The sequence below is a fragment of the Paramisgurnus dabryanus genome, chromosome 22 (genome assembly GCF_030506205.2).
Source record: "Paramisgurnus dabryanus chromosome 22, PD_genome_1.1, whole genome shotgun sequence".
NCBI lineage: Eukaryota > Metazoa > Chordata > Actinopteri > Cypriniformes > Cobitidae > Paramisgurnus > Paramisgurnus dabryanus.
In genome coordinates, this window is record NC_133358.1 from 22,200,040 (window position 1) to 22,226,763 (window position 26,724).

At 36.6% G+C, this 26,724-nt stretch overlaps 2 protein-coding genes across 3 annotated transcripts; one reads left to right on the top strand and one right to left on the bottom strand.

Annotated features, from left to right (window-relative positions):
• Positions 1 to 26,636, top strand: chodl (chondrolectin). 2 transcript variants are annotated; one of them, XM_065258273.1, is made up of 7 exons: positions 1 to 114; positions 20,078 to 20,423; positions 20,550 to 20,707; positions 20,998 to 21,048; positions 21,165 to 21,251; positions 23,870 to 23,966; positions 25,492 to 26,636. In XM_065258273.1, the coding sequence occupies exons 1-7, from the start codon at positions 102 to 104 to the stop codon at positions 25,574 to 25,576; spliced, it is 837 nt and encodes a 278-aa protein (XP_065114345.1). In that variant the 5' UTR covers positions 1 to 101; the 3' UTR covers positions 25,577 to 26,636. The 2 variants fall into 2 exon arrangements, with proteins under 2 accessions (XP_065114345.1, XP_065114344.1); XM_065258272.2 differs by lacking the exon at positions 1 to 114 and adding an exon at positions 18,227 to 18,874.
• Positions 512 to 9,676, bottom strand: LOC135740176 (uncharacterized). The gene is made up of 5 exons (XM_065258270.2): positions 9,428 to 9,676; positions 8,470 to 8,609; positions 7,876 to 8,053; positions 6,470 to 6,518; positions 512 to 5,651 (listed from the first exon to the last, which is right to left on the bottom strand). The coding sequence occupies exons 1-5, from the start codon at positions 9,541 to 9,543 to the stop codon at positions 1,404 to 1,406; spliced, it is 4,731 nt and encodes a 1,576-aa protein (XP_065114342.1). The 5' UTR covers positions 9,544 to 9,676; the 3' UTR covers positions 512 to 1,403.
• Positions 26,637 to 26,724: the final 88 nt, after the last annotated feature.

Below are 26,724 nucleotides of genomic sequence, written 5' to 3' on the forward strand. Positions count from 1 at the left end.
AAAATAAATCCCGTCGTAAATATGACCTAATTCCTCGATCGGGCGGGTGACTGCATGCCACAGCTGTTACTGGAGCAACGTGAAAACACTGATTCAACACAATGCTGGAAACGGGTGAGCACATATTACTGGCGAACGTCTTTTTTAACAATCTTAGATTTTATTAATAACACAAAACCGCCTTTTACAAGTTAAAAATGTCAGATTTCTTTTACAACTGCCTGCCTAGATACACAAATTCGCTTAGCGTTGCTAAGAAAAGAGCGCCAAAAACTGCTGGGCTATTAAAGGTGTAACTCCTAACACCCTTACGTAATTACATTTAATGTTAAGATTCATAGCAAGTTATAACATGACACTTAATAATATCAGACTGATTTCATCAGAAGTAATTAAGTAGTCGTTTCTGTGTTATTAGTAGACATTTAACTTACCACTGTTTACAATGAGCATCATAGCTTATCTTTGTGCTGCTATCCTTTGGCCTTTCAGTTCACTTGATGAATACAAATGATTTCTAAAATATTTTTATTTACAATTCATACTATTTTAGACAGTGCTGCATTTCAAATAAAACATAAATTTTCTCTATTTTGTAATATATTACATATTTCATGTATTACGTGCAATTATTTAATATAAATATGACAGTATTTCCTGTTAGTACATTAAAAACAACTTTTAAAAAACACATTTACGTTTACTTAACTATCCATGTGTGTTTGTGTGTGTGTGCAATACATTAACTAGACCCCCTTTCTAATCGCATCACTAAAACATGTTTCAAAACATTATTTATGGACTGTTTAGCTAAGTTAACCAACATACACAGACAGACAGAGATATTTTTATACATTGTTTGGTGATTTTGTGTCGTGGTTCACTTCCACTGTGAAGCTGCTAAGTATACAATGTCTGAAAGAGTAATGTTGTGACTGGCACGCTGTGCTTTCCAATTACAACACGTTGAAATACCCTATGACCTTCAACAGACAGCCCTCTACAAAAGCAATGACGTGATCATTCCCTATTTGAAAGACTCAATACAAAAGATATCAAAAGACCTGCTAAAACAACATTGCATTGCATTGTAAATGCATTCATAATTAAATCAAACATTTTCCGCAAGCACTGGAGATTTAAAAAGGTCGTAATTATGATATTATGTATTACACAGGAAAATACTTTAATTGTTTTGAGATGAATAACTTTACTATTATTTTATTAGACATGGATTCATGAATGTAATTACTATATGGTTTCATAATTTTGATTTGCTTATTTTGGCTTTCATGAAATTGTCATGAAAGATCCTATGCACACAAAATAACACATTTTAAATGTCCAGTGTCACTGCAACACAAGTAATAAAACTGAACAATTACAACATATAATACTTTCTACTAAAGTTCTGTTTCCAAGTCATCATCACCACCATTATCAAGATAGTACTCATCCTCAGACGTATCAGAACCAGACTCCTCAAAAACAGGCAAGCTGGTTGAATAGCTCCTTGATGATAAAAGTCTACGAGGAGAAGGACTATCTGGAGTTGTCCGGATGGGGGAAACAGCAGCCTGAGATATGCGACGGGAAGAAGAGAAAGGTGGTGAGGGAGGTGGAGTTGGGTCATCCCAGAAGTTCTCCTGTTCATCTGGATTCCGAAAGTCTGTACATCCAGGTTGGGACTGATTACTGGTGACAGATTTGGAACCATAGGTAGGGGAAAAGCTAATATTAAATGGAGAGTCGAATCTTGAATCTAAGCTTGAGAGGTCACTGACGCTACTTGTTGAAATTCGTCCTGGACCTGAAGGGCGGCTTGACACCACACTGCTGACTGAGAACGATCTTCCGTTACTCAGACCATACTTTAAATTAACACAGGATGAGGACAAGTGAGATCTTATGAGGTTTTGACGTACAGGACTCTTGGCAGTGCTCAGTTGAAAAAAGTTATCAGACTCGCAAAGCGAATTACTTTTTTTGCTCACTGGACTATAAAACACGCTGTCATTCTGAACGTCTTCGGAGTCATCATCAAACAAATTAAAAGGTGATGGGGGACCAACAGAGGAACTTCTGTAATGTGGTAACGTGGCAGACCGGTTCCTTAAATAGGGCTTTTGCCAGTTTAGATTGCTGCTGTAAGATAGTTTTCCATTTTCATCACTCCACCCTTTTTGCCGCTGCACATTCAGTGTATTCTCAGTTTTCCTAAATGTTAATGGTGATAATGACTCAGAAGATGCTTTATCAATGGTCAGAGATGAGTTTGGGGCATCCCGTTGGCTTCCAAAATGTGTTTTTTCACCTGTAACCCTGCTTTGTCCATCCAGATTTAGTATTTTCTCAGATTTCCTAAATGTTAATGGTGATAATGACTCAGAAGATGCTTTGTCAGTGGTCAGAGATGAGTTTGGGGCATCCCATAGACTCCCAAAACGTGTTTTTTCACCGTTAACCCTGCTTTGTCCATGCACAATTAGTGTATTCTCTACTTTTCTAAATGTCAAAGGTGATAATGACTCAAAAGAAGGTAAAGGTGCTTTATCAGTGGTCACTGATGTGTTTGGATGGTTGACCTCCCACTGGCCCCCAAATTGCTTCTTTTCATCTTGAACCCTCTGTAGCACATCTGCATTCAGTGTATTCTCAGTTTTCATTAGGGCTGATGTTGAAAATGATTTCAAAGATGCTTTATCATTAATTGGAGAAGGTTCCCATTGGCTCTCAGAACATCTTTTCTCCTCTTTCTTATCTCTTTTACAAGTCTCAGTGTGTAAGGATGTCTGAGTGACAGTATTACCAATTTTTGAGTCAACAGTGTTTTCTGAACGTTTGCCACCAAATGTCTGCTTCAATCGGTTTAACATCTGCTCAATCCTGCTGCCTGTTTTAAATACTGGTGAATTTCGTTTGGTTTTAAAATACGGAGTAGTAACAACATCTTTGTCTGCCAGAGAGTCAGAAGTGAAGACGCTGTCTTTCTTAGAGCGTAATGCAAAGAGACCTTTCTTTGAATTAGGAATTTCCTGCAATCTCTCTTGCATGTGCAAATCTTTTGCAATTTCTGCTGTTACCGCATTCTCTTTCTGACTTAGTGTTTGCTTAGGGTCAGAGTTATCCGTATTAAGCTGAACCGTCGTTGAGCCATTATGTTCCTCAAGAAGACATGTGTTTGGCTGCCTTGGGTGTGGGGTTGTATTTGCACTTTGGCTTTCCATGACAAAACTTGCATTTTGTAAAGTTTGTGAAAGGTATGGCTGGGCAGGTATGTCATTATCTAGAGCACCTGAATAATCCTGAGTAGTGTTTCCTGTGCTTGTCTTCTGTTCTCTGTCAGGAGAACCTAGTTGTTCCTTTGGTTTCTTTAGTATGCTTTTGTACTTGGGAGACCCTTTTGCTGTATTTTTAATGGGGTAAACATATATGGTTGTAATATCATCAGACGTAAATTGATCTTGCGGTTTGGGTGCAGGTGGAGAGGGAACTCCCCGTAAATTGCCGTTGAGTGCATGTCTGGAGGATATGAGCGTAGAATACGGAGAAGTGCTAAGACGGGGTGCAGATTTTCTTCCAAAATCAGGAGGCAGAGATTGAGCTGGGCCTACAAGAGAACTGGAGAAACCTTTGTTTAATGATTGTGCAGGTGGCTCAAGTGGGCTGACGTCAAAAGAAAATCTTGAAGGAGGGGGTTTTCTGTCACTCTGCAGTATTTCGCCTCCACCTTGCATAGGAGAGGAAGAACTTTCAGCTCTCTGTATGTGGGAGAAAGGAGTAGAAGGGGAACTAGGGGAGGATACAGCTGGGCTGGACTCTCGTAGGTATGAATAGATGCTCGGAACACGAAAGTCTCTCAAAGGCCTTCTTGGGGAAAGAGGACTTGAAAGATCCATTGGGCTTTGACTTGACGGAGAAGATTTCTTCTCAGAGTCCAAAATGATCTGCCCTCCATTCATTGTGTTAATTCCATCGACAGAAAAGTTTCCTTTCCTGGGTGAGAAGTTAAGATTGTCTGTGAAGGTTCTTGTACTCATAGAGTTGCTGCGTGGTATATTTTGTTTGCTTTGTGATTTTAAGTCTCCACTATTAAAGACAGTGTGTGAAACATCCATGTTTGAATTTGTTTTAGAAAATTGGGATGTGTCCTGATTATTGTTAATATTGTTTTGCTGGTTTGTACTATAAACAATAGTTAGTTCCACTTGATCACCACCCTCAGTACTGGAATATACTGGAATTGAGGAATGAGAATGAAGTTGAGGTTTGAGGAACTCAGGTGGGCTAGATTTGGTTTTGAAATTGGGAAACTGCTGCTCCACAGTTCTAGTGATGAAAGTCTCTGGGTTCTTTGAAATCTCTGTCTCCGTTTTGTTTTGAAACAGTGGTGTCCTTGTCACTACTCTCTTATTTCTGGGTGAGAAAGGAAAAGGACTTGTATCTGATATTTCCTCTGTTTTTGAAGCAGTGTCCAGAAATGAGTATGACACTATTGTATCTCCAACTTGGTCATCAGGAGTTAAAGAAGAGGCATACAGTTGAGTCTTCTTCCCTACACATCTGCTTGGCAGTGTAAGGGACCTGACAGGCGCAGTTTTCGGAGTCTGCATCTGTGTTGTCTCAGCATTAAGCCGTCTCAAATTTGCCCTCCTCAATGACAAAAGTAGGCTGCTTGTTGTAGGCATGGAGCTCAATGATTTGAAAGGCTCATTTTGAGCTTCAGTTTCAGGCATTCTGTATTCTCCATATTCCTCAGAATGGGGTGACTTGAGTACCTGACCACTGTGCAGAGGTGTGGAAACACGTTGTAGATCTGCACTGTTGTACAACGTGGCTCTATACGTGTCCGTAGAGGAAGATTTCATAACGGCTCTTTTTGACTGAACTGTAGTTGTGATGTTCGGGGAACTGTTCTCTTTTTGCCATTCGGGAGAACTGTGACTTGCTCTAGCAGTCAATTGCCTGTCATTGTCATTGGGCTCTTGCAACATATGTTCAGCTTGTTGTCTATGGGAGGCAATAAACAACTGCTGTCGGCGTTCTTGGCGAAGTGAAGTAGATAGGTTGGCGTTTTGTCTCCAATCCTGGGGTTCGTGCTCTACCTCATTGCCACCTTGTTTAGGTCTTCCTACACGGCCACTCCAAGGGGATGCAAGAACTGAGACCATGGCAGATGCTAACATAGCTGAGGAAGGATTGAGAAGATTTTGTTCCGGCACAGAGGTGCTTTCAGAAAGAGTTGTGTGAAAAGAGGCCAAGGATAAGCATGCAAAGACCTCGGTGCTTGTTTTTAGGCCACTGTCCTTTCCAGATGAGGTCAGATTACTGTGGTTCTGTAAAGTTGTTGAAACATGTTCCCTACAGTCACTGGCTCCAGAGTCCTTTTTTGCATTTGTTCCCTTGCTGACTTCTGTTTGTATCATACAAACAGATTGAGTAGAGTGTCTTTGTGAGTCGTGGGCTTTTATTGTTTGTTCACAAAGCCCTATGTTGTGCAGTATTTCTGTGTCTCGTCCCTGTTTAGTTGTGGTATATCCATGTTGACTTTGCCGAGTGGAAAAGCTGTCTTCATCAAAAGGTGCTTTTGGCCCATCCCCGTCATGAAATAATTCACTACAGGTCTCTGTTTTTGAAAATCTGTCCTTTAGCTGTAAGAAGAACCAAAAAAGGTTTAGATTAGTGTCAGTATGTTAAAAAAATTTAAATAATAGAACCACCAAGGCAAGCGTTGCAGTATTGAACATTTTTACATTGAAAAACTGAACTGCACACTTGCCTGGGAAAATCGAACAAAATGCTTCTCATACAATTGAGTTATTTAAACAAATCACCACTCCCATTCCATAGCTCCTTAAACAAATAGTTCAACTTTACAGTTGAGCTTTACATTCCATTGAAATATATACCCTTAGCAACAAAACTGCAAGCATTAGAGCGACTCTAACTGAGACACTTAAAGAATAGTGCAATAAATACATATATAGTGCAATAGTGCAATAAATACATTTTTGTTTTTTTATTTAAACAATTAGTGCTGGGAACAGATTAATTGCGATTAATCGCATACAAAATAAAAGTGAATTTTTGCCTAATATATGTGTCTGTACTGTGTGTAATTATTATGTATATTTAAACACACACACATACATATATACATTTCAGAACATTTTATTTATATATCCATTTTTATTGTTAATATATAAAAATATAAATAAATCTATATAAACATGTATGTTTCTTAAATACATGAATGTGTGTGTAATTATATATACATAATAATTACACACAGCGCACCCTCATATATTATGCAAAAAAATCACTTTTATTTTGTATGCAATTAATCTTTTCCCAGCACTACATTTAAATGATTAGCAAAGCAAATATCCATTAGTATTAAATTTATTTTATCATCCTTTTTTCACTATACTACTCATTTGCATATCTACATCTTAGCATGGATGCTTACCTCTGTGTAGTGTTGATAAGCTGTTTTTCTTGCCGTTTCATGTGTGTCACTGTAAAATAAAGAAAATATTTTTTGAATAAAGAGATTTAAGATTAACAAAACAATCTCTCACTGAAAAACTCTAAGGATTAAATATTATCTTCATGCAACATTTGATAAGCCAACTCACGTAGATTCACAAAGTAAAGTAACCTCAGGCAGATAAACCAAGATGAAAAACAATGAAGAAAACAAAGCTCAACGTTTCACACGCTATGCTTGGTCCTCCCCATAAATATTTTTTCAACATTAACGCCTCTCATATGTTCATCAATGCAACGCAGTGAAACAAGAATAACAGCATTCTATCCTTTCACTCACTTTAAGCATTTTGCCTGCTTTGAAGGGAGGGGTCCAAACTGTTTTCTCCCATGCATTTACACATGCCCATACAATCATGCAACAATCACATCAATGGAGTGTTTCCACAGTCACATTCCATTATATATCAAAAAGGAAAGCTTAAGAATGGGGAAACATATTCACTATTAATGATACCCAACGACTTCCATAGTATTTGTTTTTCCTACTATAGAAGTCAATGGGTACCTGTGTGCATACAATTTTCAAACAACATGAGGGCATGTAAATGATGACCGAATTTTCATTTTTTTGGGGGTATTTTGCCTCAATAACCGTCCAATTTACTGCGTATTAATATGAAATAAGGTTGTTTTTGTATCATTTAAGTGTAGGTATGGTGTAGGATTAAAAGATGTAAAATATTGCCATGCATTAATATGTGCTTTATAAGTACTAACAAACAGCCAAAATGCGAGTAGTATGCAAGCTAATAGGCAAAGTATTAGAGGTTAAAATAGGCCATACTAAACTTTTACCTATTTATTTTGTTTCCAAGTTAAAAGTGTAAACACTCTTTTCCCATGTGACCACATGAACACACCTAGATACTAACAGAAAACAGCAAACGTCTGGAGATACACAGCAGTCAACATTATAAATCACGCCCAATAAACATGACTTATTGTTATATAAGGACTACCATGCCCAGTCGTAGGTCAAAAGAGCATTTGCTGGCAGAGAACACAAAGTGGTACTGGATATTATAATGCACATTGTTTATGTATTATTGAGTGGAATATGATTTAGATATAACATTTACTAAAAGGAAGAGGTAAGGAGTGAATAATGTGAGGTGCCATGTTCACTGGCACATGCATTCATCCCACGCAACTTGCAGTGCATTACGTGTATACATTTTTATCAGTCTATGCATTTCCGAGAAAATGTGCAAACATACATACGTATATGACATATATATATTTTAAAAGATAACACATGATATGGATGTTAAACATCTTGTTTACAGCAGGGTTTAAAAATGTTTAAAAAACCATCACACTCACATGTCAGTATCATTCTGCCGTGTTTCTTCTATGTCCTCTCCTATGTCTTTTTCATTTCTTTTGGGAGGACAACTGATAGAGATAACAGTCGTGATTCTTACAGATTTCCTTTGATCTTCAGATATCTCGCTGGAGTCTCTGTCAGACTTGAGTAGTATGATCTTCTTGATCTGCAAATCTGATCAGTAACAAGCCCAAACAAGATAAAGCATTACCAATGATAGCATAATAACATAGTTTATATATACACCGTGCTGTTCAAAGTCTAAGTCCAATTGTGAAAATTACCTATTTTGCATTTTGTGAGTGAAAAAAAATGCATTTCAGAATTTTTGTAGAAGTTTGTGCAAAACCTGTTGATCCATTTTATCCCAAACAAATGTGCATATTTGATTAGTTTCCAGGGAAAAGTGTGAAATAATACTGTTTTTGTAATTTTCATGTTCAAATTAGTTTTTGAATCTCTAAATTTCAAAGTGGATTTATACTGCTGAACAACACTGTATATAATTTATAATACAATATAGTTCATAATACAACTGCACTGTATTACAACTGTTACAGTATGTGTGTGATCTAAAGCTATAAACTTACCTTTGCTGCTTGTTTGCTGGCCTGTTAAATGTTGTGACACTGAAGTTGCAGTAGTTTTGGATTCAGAGTCCTTTTTATTGCGGATGCGTTGAGCTGATGGTGCAGGAAGTAACTTCTCATGCTTGCTTACATTCTGAGAACTAAACAAGTGTTTGCCATTTAAAAGCTGGAACCGAGACTGTTCCTATCAACACATTAAATCCATGTCTGGACTACTTAGAAAACACGATGTCAAGGTTAACTCCCCTTAAAAGAATGGCAGGAACACCCACAGATGTTTTTTTCGTATATGGGGACATGAAATTAGCATTGACAGTGTATCTGATTGTTTTATCCAGTGCTTTCACATTTGCAGAATTTTTTTTATTGTATTTGTCAAATTAATGCATTTTTAATATGCAAAGGGTGTAACAAACTACTAAATCACCAAAACATGGTAAGACATGTTTAACGAGTATAAATTAATACAGATGAAGACTTAACAGATTATCTCTGTTATGGAGGTGTGTTGTTTAATATCAGCAAACAAATTAACTGAGATGTAAGCAAGCAAACATGTTGTTTAAGACTATTCTGTAATCTGGATTTAATCCCTAACTATTTAATTTGGCAGTTTTGTCTGTGTACTGGAAACAATGGATACTTGTTACGTAACTGGGGAGGTGCCAACTAAAAATCAATCATGAGACGCAGTAGAAATTGTTTGAAGTTTAAATCAATCGACTTATTGTCGAGTTGTTGTTGTGCAAAAACTATGACCGATACAACTTACGTAAGAGAAATGAATGCTGGCACGTGAACGCATGCTCATACATCATGGCTTTAACCTGTGCAGTTATAATGCAAACTTCCATAACATTATTTGCAATGTGTTTTAACGTTAAAAGGGGGGAAGAAATACAAAATGAAAGTGCGTAAGAGAAAGTATCGCAATTCAAGTAGAAACTTTTAAACTTACTGTGATTTGTTGGTGCGCGTGTGATATCTGTCCTGATTTGAGACGACACAAGCCACGCTTGCTTTCTCTTCACGTTGACGAGTTGACTGCTGTAACTTCAGATCATGTGTTGACATTGCTCGGCTGTAGTTTGCTCGTGTAATTTGGTTACCTCCCCTTATCCCCTGCGGGCATCGGTGTTGCCCTCAAAGACAGCGCGACTGAAGATTCCTTTGGGAGAAACCGCGTGCAGTAAGACAAACCCATCATACGGGCGATTAAATGACCGGACGCCGCCCGATTTGTGTGGTTCACCACCGAAATGTGTGTGTGTGTGCTGTCGAAAAGTGCCACGGAAGTACAACATGAGTTTATGTTTCAGCGGCAAAGTGCGTACTATGTAAGGTTACGATATGGAGCCATTCTTGGTAACCATAGCGATAAGATGGAAAAGATAAAACAGATTTATCGTGTATTATAAGACTTAAAGATAAGATAGATAAGACATATTTAGCATGTATAAACAGAATCCAATATACTATATGTAAGTGTTAGATAATATCTCACAAATAAAGTAAACCAGTACAATTCCTTTATAATCTTTCAATAAATTATATTTTCTGTAGTGTCTATAGCTTAGTTTTTTTTTCAGCCAGTGTGATACTTTGGATTATTTGATAGCTCATGACTAAGAGATTAGACTTTAAATGTTGTAAACGCATATAAAAGTCGTTTTTGCTTGTAGAGGCTTATCTGTCAACGATAGCAACTGATAACATATTTGTGTATTTCCATTTATTACCGATAGGTGGAGACATAAACAACGGTGATGTGCGTTGCTCTATGCACTGTGAACCAAAACCCAGATGAAGTATTTTTTGTGATTTACTCTTTCTACATAAAATCATCCTACGTAAGAACATTCTGTGAAATGTGAAAGAAAGTAAAATCAATGATTGACATAAAACTATGATGCTTCCAATCTAAAAAGTATTTCAGGGGATCTGTTACCCCTACTTAATTCACTAAATGCCACTACTTAATTTAATGCATTGGTGCAAGTTAAAAATTCTAAATAATTGATTTATTGAAACAATTTACATCAAGTTAATATTGAGTGAAACTATAGCTTAATTTTCTGTGTTAGTTTGCTTAAAACATTATTAAGGAGCAGTATTATTCTTATAAAATCCCCTTCTGACATCACAGGGGGAGACAAATTTCAATGACCTATTTTTACATGCTTGCAGAGAATGGTTTACCAAAACTAAGTTAAATCTTTATTTTTTACATTTTCTAGGTTGGTAGAAGTCCCCTTTAATCAAAATAAAAACACGACAAGACTTATTAATGTTTTAATGTTCTGTATAATGGTTTTTAAAAGAGTTATGTTTTGTTATGTCTGTTATGTTGTTGTAAGAGGTTACCAGTGTGCTGAAGAGTAAATCATTTGCTTAAGTTGTGAACAGACTCACTGAGCATTATCTTACATGCTGTTTCAATCAGAATGCATTTAGCAAAAATGCAAAGACTCGTTGTCTTCTGCAAAGTGTTGTTAAATAAAAAAGTTAAAATATTTTTTAGTAGTTTTGTGTAAATCAGTGTCCAAAAATTGAATCAAATTTAAAATAATGTGGAAAAAACAAGATTTAAAATTATAACTTTTTTTTCGTTTTTACAACAAATTATGTATGAAAGCATAAAACACATACCAATCTACCTACCCATACTCCCTCCCACCCAGTTTACCCCCGTTGACTCATAACAAATGGGTACATAATGCTTAAAAAAGTTATGAACAAACAAAGCCACAAGAATTGTAAAAAAAAGTTTAAAAAAGAGCACTTAATAAAAAATTATTGGGAAATAAAGTTTTAGGTATTCATTTTCAACTTGTTTAAAAAAAATTCCAGTTTGTTTGTTGAACTTATTTTCAGAAGTCGTTGTCTTAACTCAAAAAATAAATAAATAAATTGATGCAAACTGTTGCGTTAATGTTTTTTGTTGTTGTTGAGTCCAAGCAATATTTTTTAGAGCATTATCTCATTAGATTATATGGATTTCACAGGGTGAAGAGAAAACAGGATACCACATCCAAAAAAGTCTGCAGGTGCAAGATCAAAAGATGAATCAAAAAACAGAAAAAGATCTGCACACTGTAAAAAGTCCCTTTATTTCAAAAGTTAAAAAAGCAACGTTTCGGTCAAAGACCTTCTGTGTTTGCCTGACGAAGGTCTTTGACCGAAACGTTGCTTTTTTAACTTTTGAAATAAAGGGACTTTTTACAGTGTGCAGATCTTTCACAGACAGGGTCACATATGTGTGCTTTTTTTTTTTAAACTATTTGATCAAACATTAAGGAGAATAAAATATTAAATATATCCAATACACACTCTCTGTGTTAATAAGACTTAATATTGCAGTAACTAAAAAAAAATAATACAGTTGCCTTAATCACACTGTCAAAGTGCAACTGAGGATTACTGTAAAGCAAAATGTAGTGATTAATATGGAGAAGAATCAATTACAGTTAAGATTTTTGTATTGGTCAGGCATTCTGGCCAAGATAAATATGCCCAGAGAAGGATTTCTAATTGTTTTTTGCTGGAATACTACAGGCCATCAATTAGACTCTTTATCCCATTGGCGCAATGCAAGTATAGACCAAAGACAAATCACATTGCAGCATTGCTTAAAGACATATGTGCTATGCAGAAACACACAAGGGTGTGTATACATTTGATAAATATTTAGTGTGTGTGTGTTCTGGAAAGCTGATGTTTATTTGCAGAGTGCATAATTATAAATCTAGTGATGGAGCGATACTTATGTTGATCCATTATAGCCATGCAATGCAATTCTGTAATAGAATCTAAAGAGTTTTAATTAACTCTTGATTAAAACAGAAAAAGACTTTCATGATAAATGCATTTTTAGTTTAATAAATATCTGTCTCTAATGTTGGCAGAATATCAGTTTGACCGTAGTGGTGGTTGTACTAGTTACATATTTCATAGTTGGCTTTTCATCTGCAATATAAATCAACTGCCAATACCAGAAAATGTAGAATCTCCTAGAGAGATTATGACACGGGCAATTCATAACTGCAAATTGATTTTCTTAAATGCTAGCTACAATTGCGGTAGCGCTTTCAGGGCACGTATTGCAGTGGTTAGCATAATCAAGTTTTTATATGTTCCTAAAATAGTAATCGCAAAACATAATCAGCAAATACGGCAGAGCTTGGAAGATAAAGAGAACACATTTTGCTTTTGGTAATCAGTCAGGTGATTTACAGTTAAATGGGTTTACACGATGCAACTACACTAAAAATAAACTGTTTATAGGTTTAGTTTTTGCCTTGTTTGTAACATAAAAAAAATGAAATCACCTAAACTGTGGACAACAAGTGTTTATACAAGATAAACAGCTTAGGAAACATTAAATAATGCTTTAGCAAACTGTCAAAAGCTTTAAGGTAAGGTAATGGATATGACAGAGGGGGATGAGGTGGACATTACTCATCAGACTCAACCTATAATGATTGTTGTGGCTCATCGTAATGGCTGAATTATCTTCATGATGCTTTCAGTACCTTTTATACAAATTCAAGTAGAAAAATTCCTAAGCTGTACAAAATTGCATTAGTGCAACACTGACACCAGTGTTAATGGTTGTTGAACTGGAGGGGACACTAGGGGAATACTGTATTACATCAGATATCACTCGGGTTAACCAAATATTGATATGACTACCTCACACATGACAACATTGCACTGAGATTAGAAAAGCCATGAAAGTGATCATGACACAAATTGATATTGCCTCGTCTAGCTAAACTGCAGGTAAAAGCAGTTCCCCTTTGGCTTCATATCTGCTGACTAAAACTTGTCTTTAAGATACCTCAAGCACATTTAAACACTGGGAACAGCTTCATTAATTGACAGTATGCTTGTTTAATTAAAAACCTAGAATTTGGTCATTCTGTAAGGCTAAAAGGACAATCGGGCTTGCATGTGACTGGTGATTCAGAGGTTAACTGTGGTAGCAGCCTGGCAGCGGTATTGACTTCTGGGTAATTATACTTAAGTGGTGACTAGAGGAGGCAAATGGCAGTAAAAGATTATCTGTTTTGAGGGGATGTATTCTTAGAATCAATAAGAGTCCATTTGTGGAAACAGGGCAATTTGGGGGTAAATACACCCCTTGTTCTTGGTCCTAACAGAAGTCACTTACCCATACTGCTAGCTCTCTACGGCTTTTACACTTTTATTTAGTTAAAATAAGCAGAGGAGATCAGATAAAAACATGTCAACATCTCTGAATTTCAGTTTTTACAACAGTAATGAGTAAAATAATATTAAAGATTTGTATTAGTGTCTAAAGTATTCTTGTTATACATTATTAGAAAAAATGGGCTGTCACTGGGGCAGTACCCTTTAAAAGATCATAATATGTAGCATTAAAGGGACACTCCAATTTTTTTGAAAATATACTCATTTTCCAGCTCCCCTAGAGTTAAAGATTTAATTTTTACCGTTTTGGAATCCATTCAGCCGATCTCCGGGTCTGGCGCTAGCACTTTTAGCATAGCTTAGCACAATCCATTGAATCTGATTGGACCATTTAGCATCGCATTAAAAAATAACCAAAGAGTTTGGTATATTTTTCCTAAAAAAATTTAAAGTTGCGAATTTCTAGGCAGATATGTCTTAGACTACTCTCATCCTGGCGTATTAATCAAGGACTTTGCTGCCGTAACATGGCTGCAGGAGGTGCAATGATATTACGCAGTGCATGAAAATAGTCATTTTCTGTCGGTCTTAGTACACGATGTAACTACAGAAGAGTCAAGATTTAAATATGAAAGATATTGAAACTTTGTTATTTTTTTTACGCGATGCTGAATGGTCCAATCAGATTCAATGGATTGTGCTAAACTATGCTAAAAGTGGTACCGCAAGTGGAGTGTCCCTTTAAGGTACATACATGTATACATTTGGCACATATATATAACTCTGAGATACTAATATGCACTCTTTAGTACCAGTATGTACCTCCAATTTGAACTCTTTAGGTTGCCAAGGTGTACTTTTCACCCTATACTTTTCACGATAGGGTACTACCAAGTGACAGCTGGGATTAATATTCTCTGACAGTGTACATAAGAAAATACATACAAAATATCATTCAATCATTCAAACAGGAAATATGTTAATAAAACATGTCCATTTTTAGCATGCAGCTTTCTGTTCACTGGTTTGGCATGTTTACATTTGCATGCTTTAATGCTTGAGTCCACCGTAGCAGCGCTGCCCTTCGGGCGATACAGTAATTACTCATTACATTAGTTCTGGTATAAGCACCCAGTCACCAGCTGATGTCAGCCCAGAGAGCCAATGCTTTTTGGGACAGGGAGGATGTTGGGAAAGTCAATGACCTCTTTAAATGATGAGGGAGCGCTGAACGAGATTGCAGCCTGGTTCATTTACGTCTCAGAGGGGTCATAAAGAGGTTTGCTTGTTAAGGAAGTACCTTTCCTTGTTGATTTTACTGCACTTTTACTTTTCCCAAACCCTTTTTACTAGATCGTTTATGCTGTCTTTTAAATTTGCACACAAACACCCTCCGAGACGAAATGATAAAACAGTTTTTGTGATGGATGTGAAAGATTTCTCTAAGATGTACCCAATACTCATGCAGGGCCAAATCACTTAGACTAACTCTTACAGTCAATCAATGGCATTTACATCTATTGCGGCTCAGGCAACCAGACTCTCCCTTAGAGACGGCCATTAATTGGCTTGTGTAGTGGCACGGACCACTGATCAATCCCAATCAACTCATATGAAACGTTAATAATAGAGCACTAATACTTCTTCAAGGCATGCCAAACTCACACTTACAATATCCCAGAAGTGAATTATGGGAAAAGATGATATGGGTCAATTATCAGTTTGATATGCGAGTTATTGAATACGGAAGAACATTTAGACTCGTCGTGCATATAGATCTGAATGCAGAGACTCTTAAATTGATTCCAGGCACTCCCTCTCCTTAATGTTCCCTTAATCTCACAACTGTAGACTTTAATCCAATCACCAAAGAGCTCGTTCTCATTTACCCTGAAGGCTTGAGGGGCCAATCATACATCCTTGGTGGAGTGACCCATGACAGGACTATGTCTCTCACCCTTGGTATCTTGCGGTGTCATTTTTCACAGCCCGCACTTTTCCCTTATGTGCTTTTTAGAGACCTATATTCCCGAGAACTAAGGATGAAGGTTGATGGAATAAGACAGTACCAGTCGTCAATGGATTTTTTGGCCTTTCCATATTATCTCTGTTAGATAAAATAAAATCTAAGCCTTTATGGCTTTCCTTGAACACTCTAAAATTAATGGTGCCTACATAATGCCATAGAAGAACCATTTAGGATATATGGATCCATAAAGACCCTTTAACATCCAAAAACCTTTCTGTATCCCAAAATAATGGGTCTCATTCACTGAAAATTTTTTTTCATTCAATTTACTAATTTTTTTTAAGGTAAGTGGTTGCAATCAATTTATTTAAGCTACATTTAAACAAAAAAAATTAGAAAACCAAAACAAAAAACTTTTCTTTAAATGTAGTTTTAATAAATTAATTGTAACCACTTACCTAAAAAAATTTAGTAAATTGAATGAATCATTTTTTTCAGTGTTCATGAAGCATGCGTACGCACAAACGTTTTAACCTACAAATCATGCTTCAACAAAAACTTTCATACTAAAATTTCTTCTAAATGTTTGCAAAAACATAAGAACAACCTATAAGAACATATATATCTGTGATATATATATATTATATATTTTTTCCTGGTTCATGATTATTGCGTACATGTGGTCTAAGTTGTTCTTATGTTTTGGTATACATTTAAAATAAATTTTAGTATGAAAGTTTTTGTACAATCATGATTGTAAATTAGGCGTACACATTCTTAGTGAATGAGATCTATTGTTTTTGAAAAAAATCTTTAAACTATATAAATGCTTTTTTAATGATTCTTATATGGCATTGCTGTGAAAGACCCTTAGGGTGGACGTGTAGGGAATGATTCATGTGAACTGCATGCATTTATAAATTAATGTTATTGTTACTTCTTCTAAATGCATACACGTAAGACAATAAAGCAAATACGTTCCATTAACTATCAATAAATAATTCAGTCATGTAAAATTAAAGGAAAAAAAATATTTTTGTATCACAGAAAATTTCTGTAATTTATTGTGCACATTGTTTTTCCGGCACCCCAGCTGCCGGAATTTTTATGTTTTTTAACTGAATTTTTTTTACACTGATTTTAATTGAACTACGAGTTTTGTTTTAAATACTCACTGGTGTGTATAGTTGCTTTGGGGCCAATGATGTTGTTAGAATGAGAATTAGGCTCTTCTTGACAATTCGAGTACATACTAATGAAGAGATATGTTTACAGGGTCGAAGTGCATATAGGTCAGGGCAGCTTAAAGTGGCACAAATGGACCTTAAAAAACAAGTTTTCTGGTAGTTATCCATGTTTCACCTTGCTAACATCTTAAAGTTCGTCAGTGTTTCCAAATAATAAAAGTGTCACCAAAAATCTGAATGCATTTTTTAGCCAATCTCTTAAAAGGGTTGGACCGTCTGGTGACACAAAGCAATAGCATTGCTAAAGTGGATACCTTTGGATCCACCTCCTTACATAAGAAAAGCACAGTTCATTCCTTTAATGTGGATCTGGAATCTGCTTGAACATGGTAGTAATAATTACTTCTGAGCTATTAAGTGCAGTGATAGAATGAACTCAGTGTGACTTGATCTGAGACATGGGAAAGAAAGAGGAAGAAATGATGAGATTGAAAAGAGTCATGTTATGTTCTGACAGAGCTTGCAGACTTGCCCCATTGTCTGGCTTTGCAAAATCAGCACTACCCGGTTTCCCCAACTACTGCTTGATTTCTGCAAGCTGGCCGGTAGTGCACTCAGCATCCCCTTTTTTTGTGATTAACCGACATTTCTTTTCTGCTCGGTGCTTCCTGCCAGATCTCTTTAATACCTCCTTTGACAAGGGTCCCAGTAATAACGCAGCTGCTTTTCTATTGATAATGTGTCACAGAATCTCTGTGTAGTTATTGAACCCTCGAGAAGCCGAATGGCATTTGCAGTGAAAAATAAGTGATCGATAGAGAACAGCAAATTAAGTAATAGCACTTTTGTGTCCAAGCATATTACAGCTCGGTTAACAGCCTTCGGATCGCAAGGCTCCACGCTGCTGGATGAACAGATCAATCCGCACACAGAGCTGACGTCTCGCTTTGACAACATAATTAGTTATCTTATTGAGAAACGTGTTTGAGGACAACATGAAAAAACTCAAATATTCAGCTTGTGATTCAGAACCATGAAGCAGTCAGGGATGAATAGACAACTATTTTATCTTCTATGAAGAAAAAACCTTAGACAGATGAAAAATCAGCTTAAGCTTCCTAGTTTACTCTACAAATTCTGTGTTGTTTCAGTTGAACCTGTATAGTTATTTTAAACAAAACAGTTGGTTTTATTCATATTTTAACCTAACTATGGGTTAAAACAACCCAGCATTTTTCAACTTTCTTGTAGATGTTTCTCTTAAAATTGCTTAGGAGCCATTGCAATTGGTACAAATTTTCATGTACATTAGTAATATGGAGCTATGAAGTAAGATTGCATGTAAAATAATCTGGTTTTCGATTAGTTTGATGAACAATATTAAAACCCTAATTTAGTTTTGGGGTGGTGGGTTGGATGTAATAAAATAGCACTCATGAAGTGTGTCTTAAAAAGGTTGCCAAACAACACACCAATCTCACCAAGGCCACACAGTGCAAGTTCCAAATCTGCAAATTAGCAATTTTGTTTTACACCTGTGAACAATAAATAATACTGTTTGCTCTATTAAATTGGTAGCATATTATTCAAGAACGCTTTCAATTAAGCACAATAAATCACTTTCATCCACCCCAACGCTGTGTTTGTGACCTGTCCCATCATCCACCTTATAACCGAGACATATGTTGCTCTTAATAAAAGAGGTGATGACCATCTGCGCCCTGTTCGATCACCTGCAGTACAGGCGCGCCCCCGCGCATTGATAGCCCACTCGAGTGGAGGCGCGACTCTCTCTCTCTCTCTCTCTCTCTCCCCCTCTCTCACTGTATCTCCAGAATTCAGATGCTTTGCAAAGTGTCAGTTCAGCTAGGTGGAAATCATGTTTTTACATACTATTAAGAAGAGACGACACCATTAAACGGTAGACAAAGAAGTCTGAATAAAGTTCGTTTGTAATTCCCTCCATCGTGTTATTCAAATGCGTGTGTGAAACAAGCGAGGATGCGCGCGGCACTCCGGATCTTTTGTGCTTTGACTTTTCTCGCCTCGTGCGTCTGTGGCGCGAGAGTTGTGAGTGGTAAGTTCATATAAATATAAAAATATACTGTCTGAGAGAATTGACGTTACATATAATTTACCTTTTCAGTTTTAGACTGCGACTAAATATGTCCAAATATTTCAATATTTATTGTTTTTTGTAATAAAATTAATGCGCAACGGTTGCTATTCTCCAATAGGTTTTCACACGATAATTTACTCAAGTTTTATTTATTTTAATGATTTTTTCCTATGAATTTAGATATTTTCTAATTGTATTTTCTGTTAGCCAGATCCTAAATTGTAAGTTATAAACTGTAATGAACACAATTAACACTCTGTTTTTATTGGCAAGTTAAAACCTGTTATTATGTTTTTATTTCATATTTACCTGTACTATTTTATTGTACAGTTAAAGATTCTTGAATACCGCAAAATTTGCCAGATCAGCTTTTTGTACTCTTGTACAAAGATTATTTGTACTAAAGATAATTTTTAAAGTTTTGTGTGACTTTTTGAATTAGGGACATTTAAATAAAATAATGTTTTAAACATTGAGAGAGAGACCTGAGAGAGCTTACAGATGCGCCTCAACTAAAATAATGTGCCAAGGGTTATTGAATTTTTGGAAAGCTGCACTGACTGCACGTGTTATGTTTGGAAGAGGAAAACTGTACCAATAAGACACGAATTGAGGAAGAAAGCTAAGGAAGCTGGTTGGGAAATTGCTGAGTCCAGTTTTCCTCCAGTTTATCCTGGCCCATTACTGATCTTAAATTGATGATATAGCAGATCTGGACCAAGCAATTATTTAAAGTACCTCCTGGGCAGTGAGCTAATGTTATTATTAGACTTTTATCAGTCTGTGTATTAATCACAGTTACATTTCTCTCTCTTGAACCCACTAGTGTACTTTAAGTTTATATAATGAAGATGAATTTTATGATTTCTTCTAAATGCAAATTCATTGCCTTATTCTCTCTCACCCGGCACCATGCAAACCTTTATTTTGTCTTTCAACTAAGCATCCTTTAAATATCTGAATAATTTATGTAAGCTCTTAAATTCCTCTTAAAAAGTTACTATGAAACCATCTACATAGGAACCATGGTATAATAGAATTTGCAATGTGCTTTTTTTAGATTTGTATAGCTTTATATATAGTATATATATAGTAAAGTCGTGATGATGTTTAGTATTTTGATAAATGAAAAACAATACAGTATGTATTTTATCTGTCCAGGTCAAACTGTGTGTCAGGGTAGTCCTGAGCATCCATGTTATAAGATTGCTTACTTCAGGGACGTGTCGAGTCGCGTGGCATTCTGGGAGGCTCTGGAGGCGTGCGAGATGGACGGTGGTTCATTGCTGAGCATTGAAAGCCCAGCGGAGCAGAAGCACATCGAACATCTCCTGAAAGAACTGAGCGTCTCCTCCTCCTCCGGTGCCGTCAGTGGAACGAGCATCACAGATGGAGACTTCTGGATCGGTCTGACTCGCGTGGAGAGCGAGAGCGCTCCAGAGCCCGGCAGTTTCGCATCGTGTCCCAACCTGTACAAGTGGACAGATGAAAGTGTCTCACATTTCAGGTAAGAGGTTTGAGGGTCACATTTATGAGCAGTTATCAATAACAAATAAATAATATATACGAATAATAAAAATAATATGAATAAAGTTTGTGTTTTTACCTAAATATTATGCTGTTTGTTCTGCAGAAATTGGTACGCTGATGAACCGTCCTGTGGAGGAGAAGCTTGTGTGGTGATGTACCATCAGCCAACAGCTCAGGCCGGGCCTGGTGGGCCGTATCTCTATCAGTGGAACGATGACCGGTGCAATATGAAGCACAATTTTATCTGCAAGTATGAACCAGGTACTGGGTGATTTGCACATTCACTGCTAAAAGACCAACATAGATCATTAGGAATTTTCAGGCTTTGTTTTTTGTTCTTTGGTGCAAAACTAAGCTAGCTGGTGCACCAGCATTCCTAGCTTGTGAAGTTTGAAAATAAATGTTGTCTTCTTGGTAAAGCTGGATTGGAAATTTAAGAAGCCTAGAAGAAATCGGGCATTCTAAGCTGTTAACAGCATCCAAAATATATACTGCTCATTTGCAGGAAATTTGTATATACTAATATGAGTGTAAAATGTTTTTCTGAGCAGAGAGCTACCTGGTTAAAGAGCAGAGTGACAGACCTGCAGGGCGTGATTCTGGTAAGCAGCCAAGTGTCAGATCCATCATCATTTGACTTAACTACAGACTTTAAAAGTTGTAGATTAACACACTGTTGACACTGATTAACAAATAACTCTTATATTATGTCATTTAGATCTTTCAGATGAAGACCTGGTGGAAAGAAGAACGCCTCAAGTCAACCATGACGAAAGCCCTCAACCCATCATGCCTGGGCCCTCAAGTAACAATTATTTTAAAGGGATAGTTCGGCCCATGATTTACTCACCCCCAAGCTGTCCGAGTTGCATACGTCCATCGTTTTTCAGACAAACACATTTTCGGATATTTTAGAAAATGTTTTAGATCTTTCAGTTGATTAAATGTAATGTTACGGGGTCCACCCATAGTCCACGACCTTCAAGCCCAAAAAAGTGTGTCCATTCTTCACAAATTTAATCCAAACGGCTCCAGGATGATAAACAAAGTTCTTCTGAGGATAATCCGTGCGGTGTTGTTGTAGAAATATCCATATTTAAAACTTTATTAATGAAAATAAATACCTTCTGGTAGCATCGCCATCTTAGACTCCTCTGTATTCAGGATGAGAGTATTAGCGTAGTGTACGCACTTTTCTTAGTGACCTATGACAAATTCGGAGGGCGGGGGCACAGAGCAGCAGCAGAGTAGCCTCCGTAGGCTGCGTAAGCTCTCATCCTGAATGCGAACGCGACTAAGATGGCGGCGCTACCGGAAGGTATTTATTTTCGTTAATAAAGTTTTAAATATGGATATTTCTACAACAACACTGCGCGGATTACCCTCAGAAGACCTTTGTTTATCATCCTGGAGCCGTTTGGATTTAATTTGTGAAGGATGGACGCACTTTTTTGGGCTTGAAGGTCGTGGACTATGGGTGGACCCCGTAACATTACATTTAATCAACTGAAAGATCTAAAACATTTTCTAAAATATCCGAAAATGTGTTTGTCTGAAAAACGATGGACATATGCAACTCGGACAGCTTGGGGGTGAGTAAATCATGGTTTTAAAATCATTTTTGGCCGAACTATCCCTTTAAAGCTTAAAGGGATAGTTCACCCAAAAATAAAAATTCTGTCATCATTTACTCACCCTCATGTTGGTACAAACCTGTATGAGTTTTTTATTTTGACAAACACTAAAGAAGATATATAATAAATGATGATAAGCAAACATCTGATTTTTACCCTTGACTTCCATAGTAGGAAAACCTAGCCTAGAAATCTAGACGCACCCTAGCGGCCGCAAAATATATTTGCTGCCAGGGTTTAGTCTAGGCACTCACAATACACTTAACCGGTCCAAAAACCAAAATTTGGTCAGGCCAATCACATCGTGTGTAGCGTCTGTGGGGCGGGCTTAACATGATGACGACAGAGCTGCAACGGTTCCTACTTGAAAACAGAGAATGGCTGCTGCTGCTGGCGAACAGCTATCTTTTGAAGCGGCTTTGGCCGCGACTCTGGAGGACTTAGACTTATGTTTTTCTTTGAGAGAAGAGCAAATAAACCCTACTGAAGTCCTTTTTAAGCAAGAAAGATGTGTTTGGAGTTTTGCCGACTGGTTACGGTAACTACGTCACCCTCTTCGTTGCTCTGATCCGTCATAGCGCTATCCTATTGCGTGCAGAGGCATTTTGAGGGACAACCTTATATCCCGCCCCTTGCATTGAGCCGTTTGTGTGCAGAGTTGCCAGACCTTACATCTTGATGTAGGTCTGGCTAACCAGGCTAAGGAAAACCAGTATTATGGAAGTATTGTGATAAATGATGAAGAAGATATTTTTGATAAATGATGGTTAGCACACAGTTATTGATTTCCATCATATTTGTTTTTAATACTATGGAAGTGAATGGTTACAATCAGCTGTGTGCTTACCATCATTAATCAAAATATCTTTTTTCTGTGTTATATATTTAAATAAATGTATACAGATTTACAACAACATGAGGATGAGAAAATGATGATAGACTTTTCGGTAACACTTTACTTGAAGGGGTGCTCATAAGACTGACATGACATCTTAATAATCATAACATGACACGTGCCCTGCACTTGAAGGAGATTTTAAGCACATTTATGGCAACTGTCATTAGGTGTCATTTGTTAAATTATGTAATTTTTAATGCAAAGATGACATTGTTTGAGATATCTTTGCTGTGACAACTTGACATAAACCAATACATCATAACTTGTTATGACAACTTGACATTACCAAGACAACATAACTGACCACTTTTTGCCAGTGATACAAATTGAATTTGTCATTAAAATGTCATTATAGCGTTAATACTCTGTCAAATAGTTTTATAACAGCGTCATGAATATTTTTCTTGACCTCAACTACAGTGGTACAAATATAATTTGTCATTAAAATGTCATTTAGTGTTAATACTTTATAACAATTTCATGAATATTCTTCTGTTCACAAAGTTTTCTCTATGTGTAACAAATAAAATCAATAATTTAATAATAATAATTACATTTTATAATATTATATTTTATTGCATCTGTAAAACCATTCACCTAAAATGAAACTAAAACAGTACAATAATGGTTTAAGGTTTATGTCAAGACATTTCAAACAATGCCATCTTTGCATTAAAAATGACATTGCCGAACAAATGACACTTAATGACAGTTGTCATAAAAGTTAATAAAATGTCCTTCATGTTCATGACACGTGTCATGTCAGTCTTATGAACACCCCTTCAAGTAAAGTGTTACCCAATTTTCTTATTGAGTAAACTATCCCTTTAACTTACACTATACGCCAACAGCATAACTCCTGGATATGATGGATAACTTGTTCTTTTTTAGGTATGCTGCTAATCTATGTGATCATTCCCACCATTCCACTACTGTTGTTGATCTTGGTGGCTTCAGGGAGTTGCTGTTTCCAGATGTTGAGCAAGAGGTGAGCCATTAAGATCGAATCCCCTTAAAAACACATTCAGAGCTAATGCACAATGTAATGTGCTATGCACAAACAGTGTCTCAACAGCATTTTAAGATATAGAAATCTTTATTAAGTCCATTTAGGGAAGTCCCACCACTAGACAGCCATGTTTGCAACGCCTCGGGGGAGTTATTTCAGTCATGCGAGATTAAATTCCTACTTAAGGACAAAAAATTAGGCTAAAAAGGTTGTTTCAGCAGTTTTTAAGCACCTCACGCCACTCTGTACAGGGCCACTCCCCCAGAGAATCATTATCAATTTGCGATCTTTATCGATTGATGATTGGTTCTTATAACCGGAAGGCGTGTTCATATTTGGCATTGCATTGTCACCTATTCATAGTAAAAGGGGTGCACCTGTTATATCCAGAATCTTTGTTAATGCTTGTGTTCACTATTGAAGATCTAATACTAGGCTTCCCCCGCTAACCTAAAGACTTTATCATGATTACTTTAGTGTAGTCCATACTAATTGCCATCAGTGCATTTATTATACTAGTGTGCATCTGGCATATATGTTTTTTTTGGGGGGGGGGCTGCCGCAGTACATCACTGGAGACAAAGTCTTATTTCAGCTTCTCCCGTCAATATCCAGATCAGCAGGTAATGGGCCAACATAACTGCTGAGGCAAGCCTTTCTTTCCCCAAGCCAACCCATACCATCACCTTCTCAACAGAAAGGAAACACAGTTCAACTCTCTTTACCCTTCCAGATAATTCTTGGCATAACATTAATTTGTGTAATGTATTACTGTATATTTATATGGCTCTAGCTCCTACGGGATGATGTCTTTTTAACATATTTTCGATCGCTGGGGCAGACTCAGACAATGCATTTAATCGCTGGCAATGACTAAGTGTGAGTTATTCAGTAAAAGGCTTCCTGGAGCGAGTTCAAAGCTTTCGGATAAACGTCTTAACTCCTTAACGGATGATGCTTGTCTGTTTTACGATGCTTGCCACTTGCTCCTATGATTAAATACGATATCAAGAGTATGCATAAAACAAAGGGAAAATAATAGCTGCTTTTACTTCCATCTGTTCATTGAGTTAAACCTTTAAATGTCTTGTCCACTATCTTTAATGCTATTAAATTCTTCCAGTAAAACTTAACAAAAAAAATCTAAGCAGATTTTATAAAGAGAACTGGCCGTAGCTTTTATTATATATTTTTAAAGTGTCTGCAAAATGCATGAAATGTATAGCTAGCTCAGTGGTAGAGCAATGTGTTAGCAGCGCAAAAGATCATGGGTTTGAAACCAGGAAACACACATGTTAAATAAATGCATACCTTGTAATGCAATGCAAGTCGCTTTGGATTAAAGTGTGTGCCTAATGCATAAATGTAAATGAAATGTAAATATTGGTAGTCATCACATAAAGTAGTGCATAAAGTTATGTTTGCATATTTATCAACCCTCACATCACGTCATCATGGTCGCTATTAATAGGGAGCTTTTCTAATATAAATTTTTTTCATACAGTACACCACGGACCAAAACAAGCATTAACCAATCAACTCTCTGGATTTCCAAGACGCCAAAGATGGACAGTGCCATGGAAGTTTAAAAAAAACACGTAACATCTCCATCATCCAAGCAGCTTTGTTTCTGGGTTTTTAACCCTGATTCTCGTCTGGTTGTTAATGTTGTGTAATTTCAAAAGCAAGCTAATGTGTGGCAATGTCTGCACAGTCAGTTACACATATAGTTCACTTTACTGTACACACGTTGTGCTTAGAGACGCTTTCCATCATCTTTCAAACTGTTCAGATCTATGAATCTATGAATTTCAATTCACTCTCAGATCTTTTTCTACATTTCATGTTTCTGTCAGATAGTCTGACCTGAGGTTGCTGAGGGAGGAGGAATGCTAACTGGCACCAAACAGTGAGCAATTAAATTACTGTAATAAAGACGAGTGCAAGTGGGAATAACATAAAAAGAGGAATTAAGGTTTCCCGCTGACAGTAATAAAGTAAAAATGTATCACTAAAAGCGCATTAAAAACAGAAAATAGCATAATGCAACTTCAAAAGGTTTTAGATGAATAAAAAAAAGATGATGAGTTAATAACTTTTCCTCAAGCATTTCTCCTGATAATGTTGAATGCATTAGCAATGATGCCAAAATATCATGTGCAGTGGATAGTACATCGATCTGCTAGTTTAATAGTGTTAGATTCAAGTTAAAACATGTGGTCATTCTCCAAATAACTGAATAGGGTTGTTGTGTAGCGTCTGTTCTGTAGCCGCTGGGGAAGCCATTAAAAACAACCTGAGGATTATATAATTTAAAAATGTACATATTTTTGTATGATGCAGTTGCAAAGTTTTGAGCTGCCACTTTTGTTTTGCATGTGAATATTTGATCATCTCAACAGTTTACAATACTGCATATAGAAAATCAGCAGGTTCTTGTGCTGTCAGCTGTTAAAGCATAAAACTGAATTGCTTCATAGTAATATTGTATCCAAAGTACGTCTGGTTGCACAGGAAGTCACTGTCTTCAGTTTCTGTGAGTGTGGGTCTGTTGCGTGTTTGAATTTGAGATGTATTATTAATACTTTTGTATATTTTTTGAGAGAGGTGAATTGGAAGTGTACACGGATTAAAAAATACTACAAAATTGTAAAATGTGTTGGTACATTTGTGTGGCTTCAAAATGTTTTTAAGTTGCGCTGCGTAAAAACTTGATCACAAACAAAATGTGACAAAA

Bases quoted from the DNA above. Each gene is read 5' to 3' on its own strand.
- LOC135740176 (XM_065258270.2), bottom strand. From the start codon at position 9,543: ATGTCAACACATGATCTGAAGTTACAGCAGTCAACTCGTCAACGTGAA. The intron at 6,519-7,875 runs GTGAGTGTGATG...TTTATTTTACAG, and splicing joins CGGCAGAATGATACTGACAT to TGACACACATGAAACGGCAA. The intron at 5,652-6,469 runs GTAAGCATCCAT...TTCTTCTTACAG, and splicing joins CTTATCAACACTACACAGAG to CTAAAGGACAGATTTTCAAA.
- chodl (XM_065258272.2), top strand. From the start codon at position 18,799: ATGCGCGCGGCACTCCGGATCTTTTGTGCTTTGACTTTTCTCGCCTCG. The intron at 18,875-20,077 runs GTAAGTTCATAT...TTATCTGTCCAG, and splicing joins TGGCGCGAGAGTTGTGAGTG to GTCAAACTGTGTGTCAGGGT. The intron at 21,049-21,164 runs GTAAGCAGCCAA...TATGTCATTTAG, and splicing joins ACCTGCAGGGCGTGATTCTG to ATCTTTCAGATGAAGACCTG.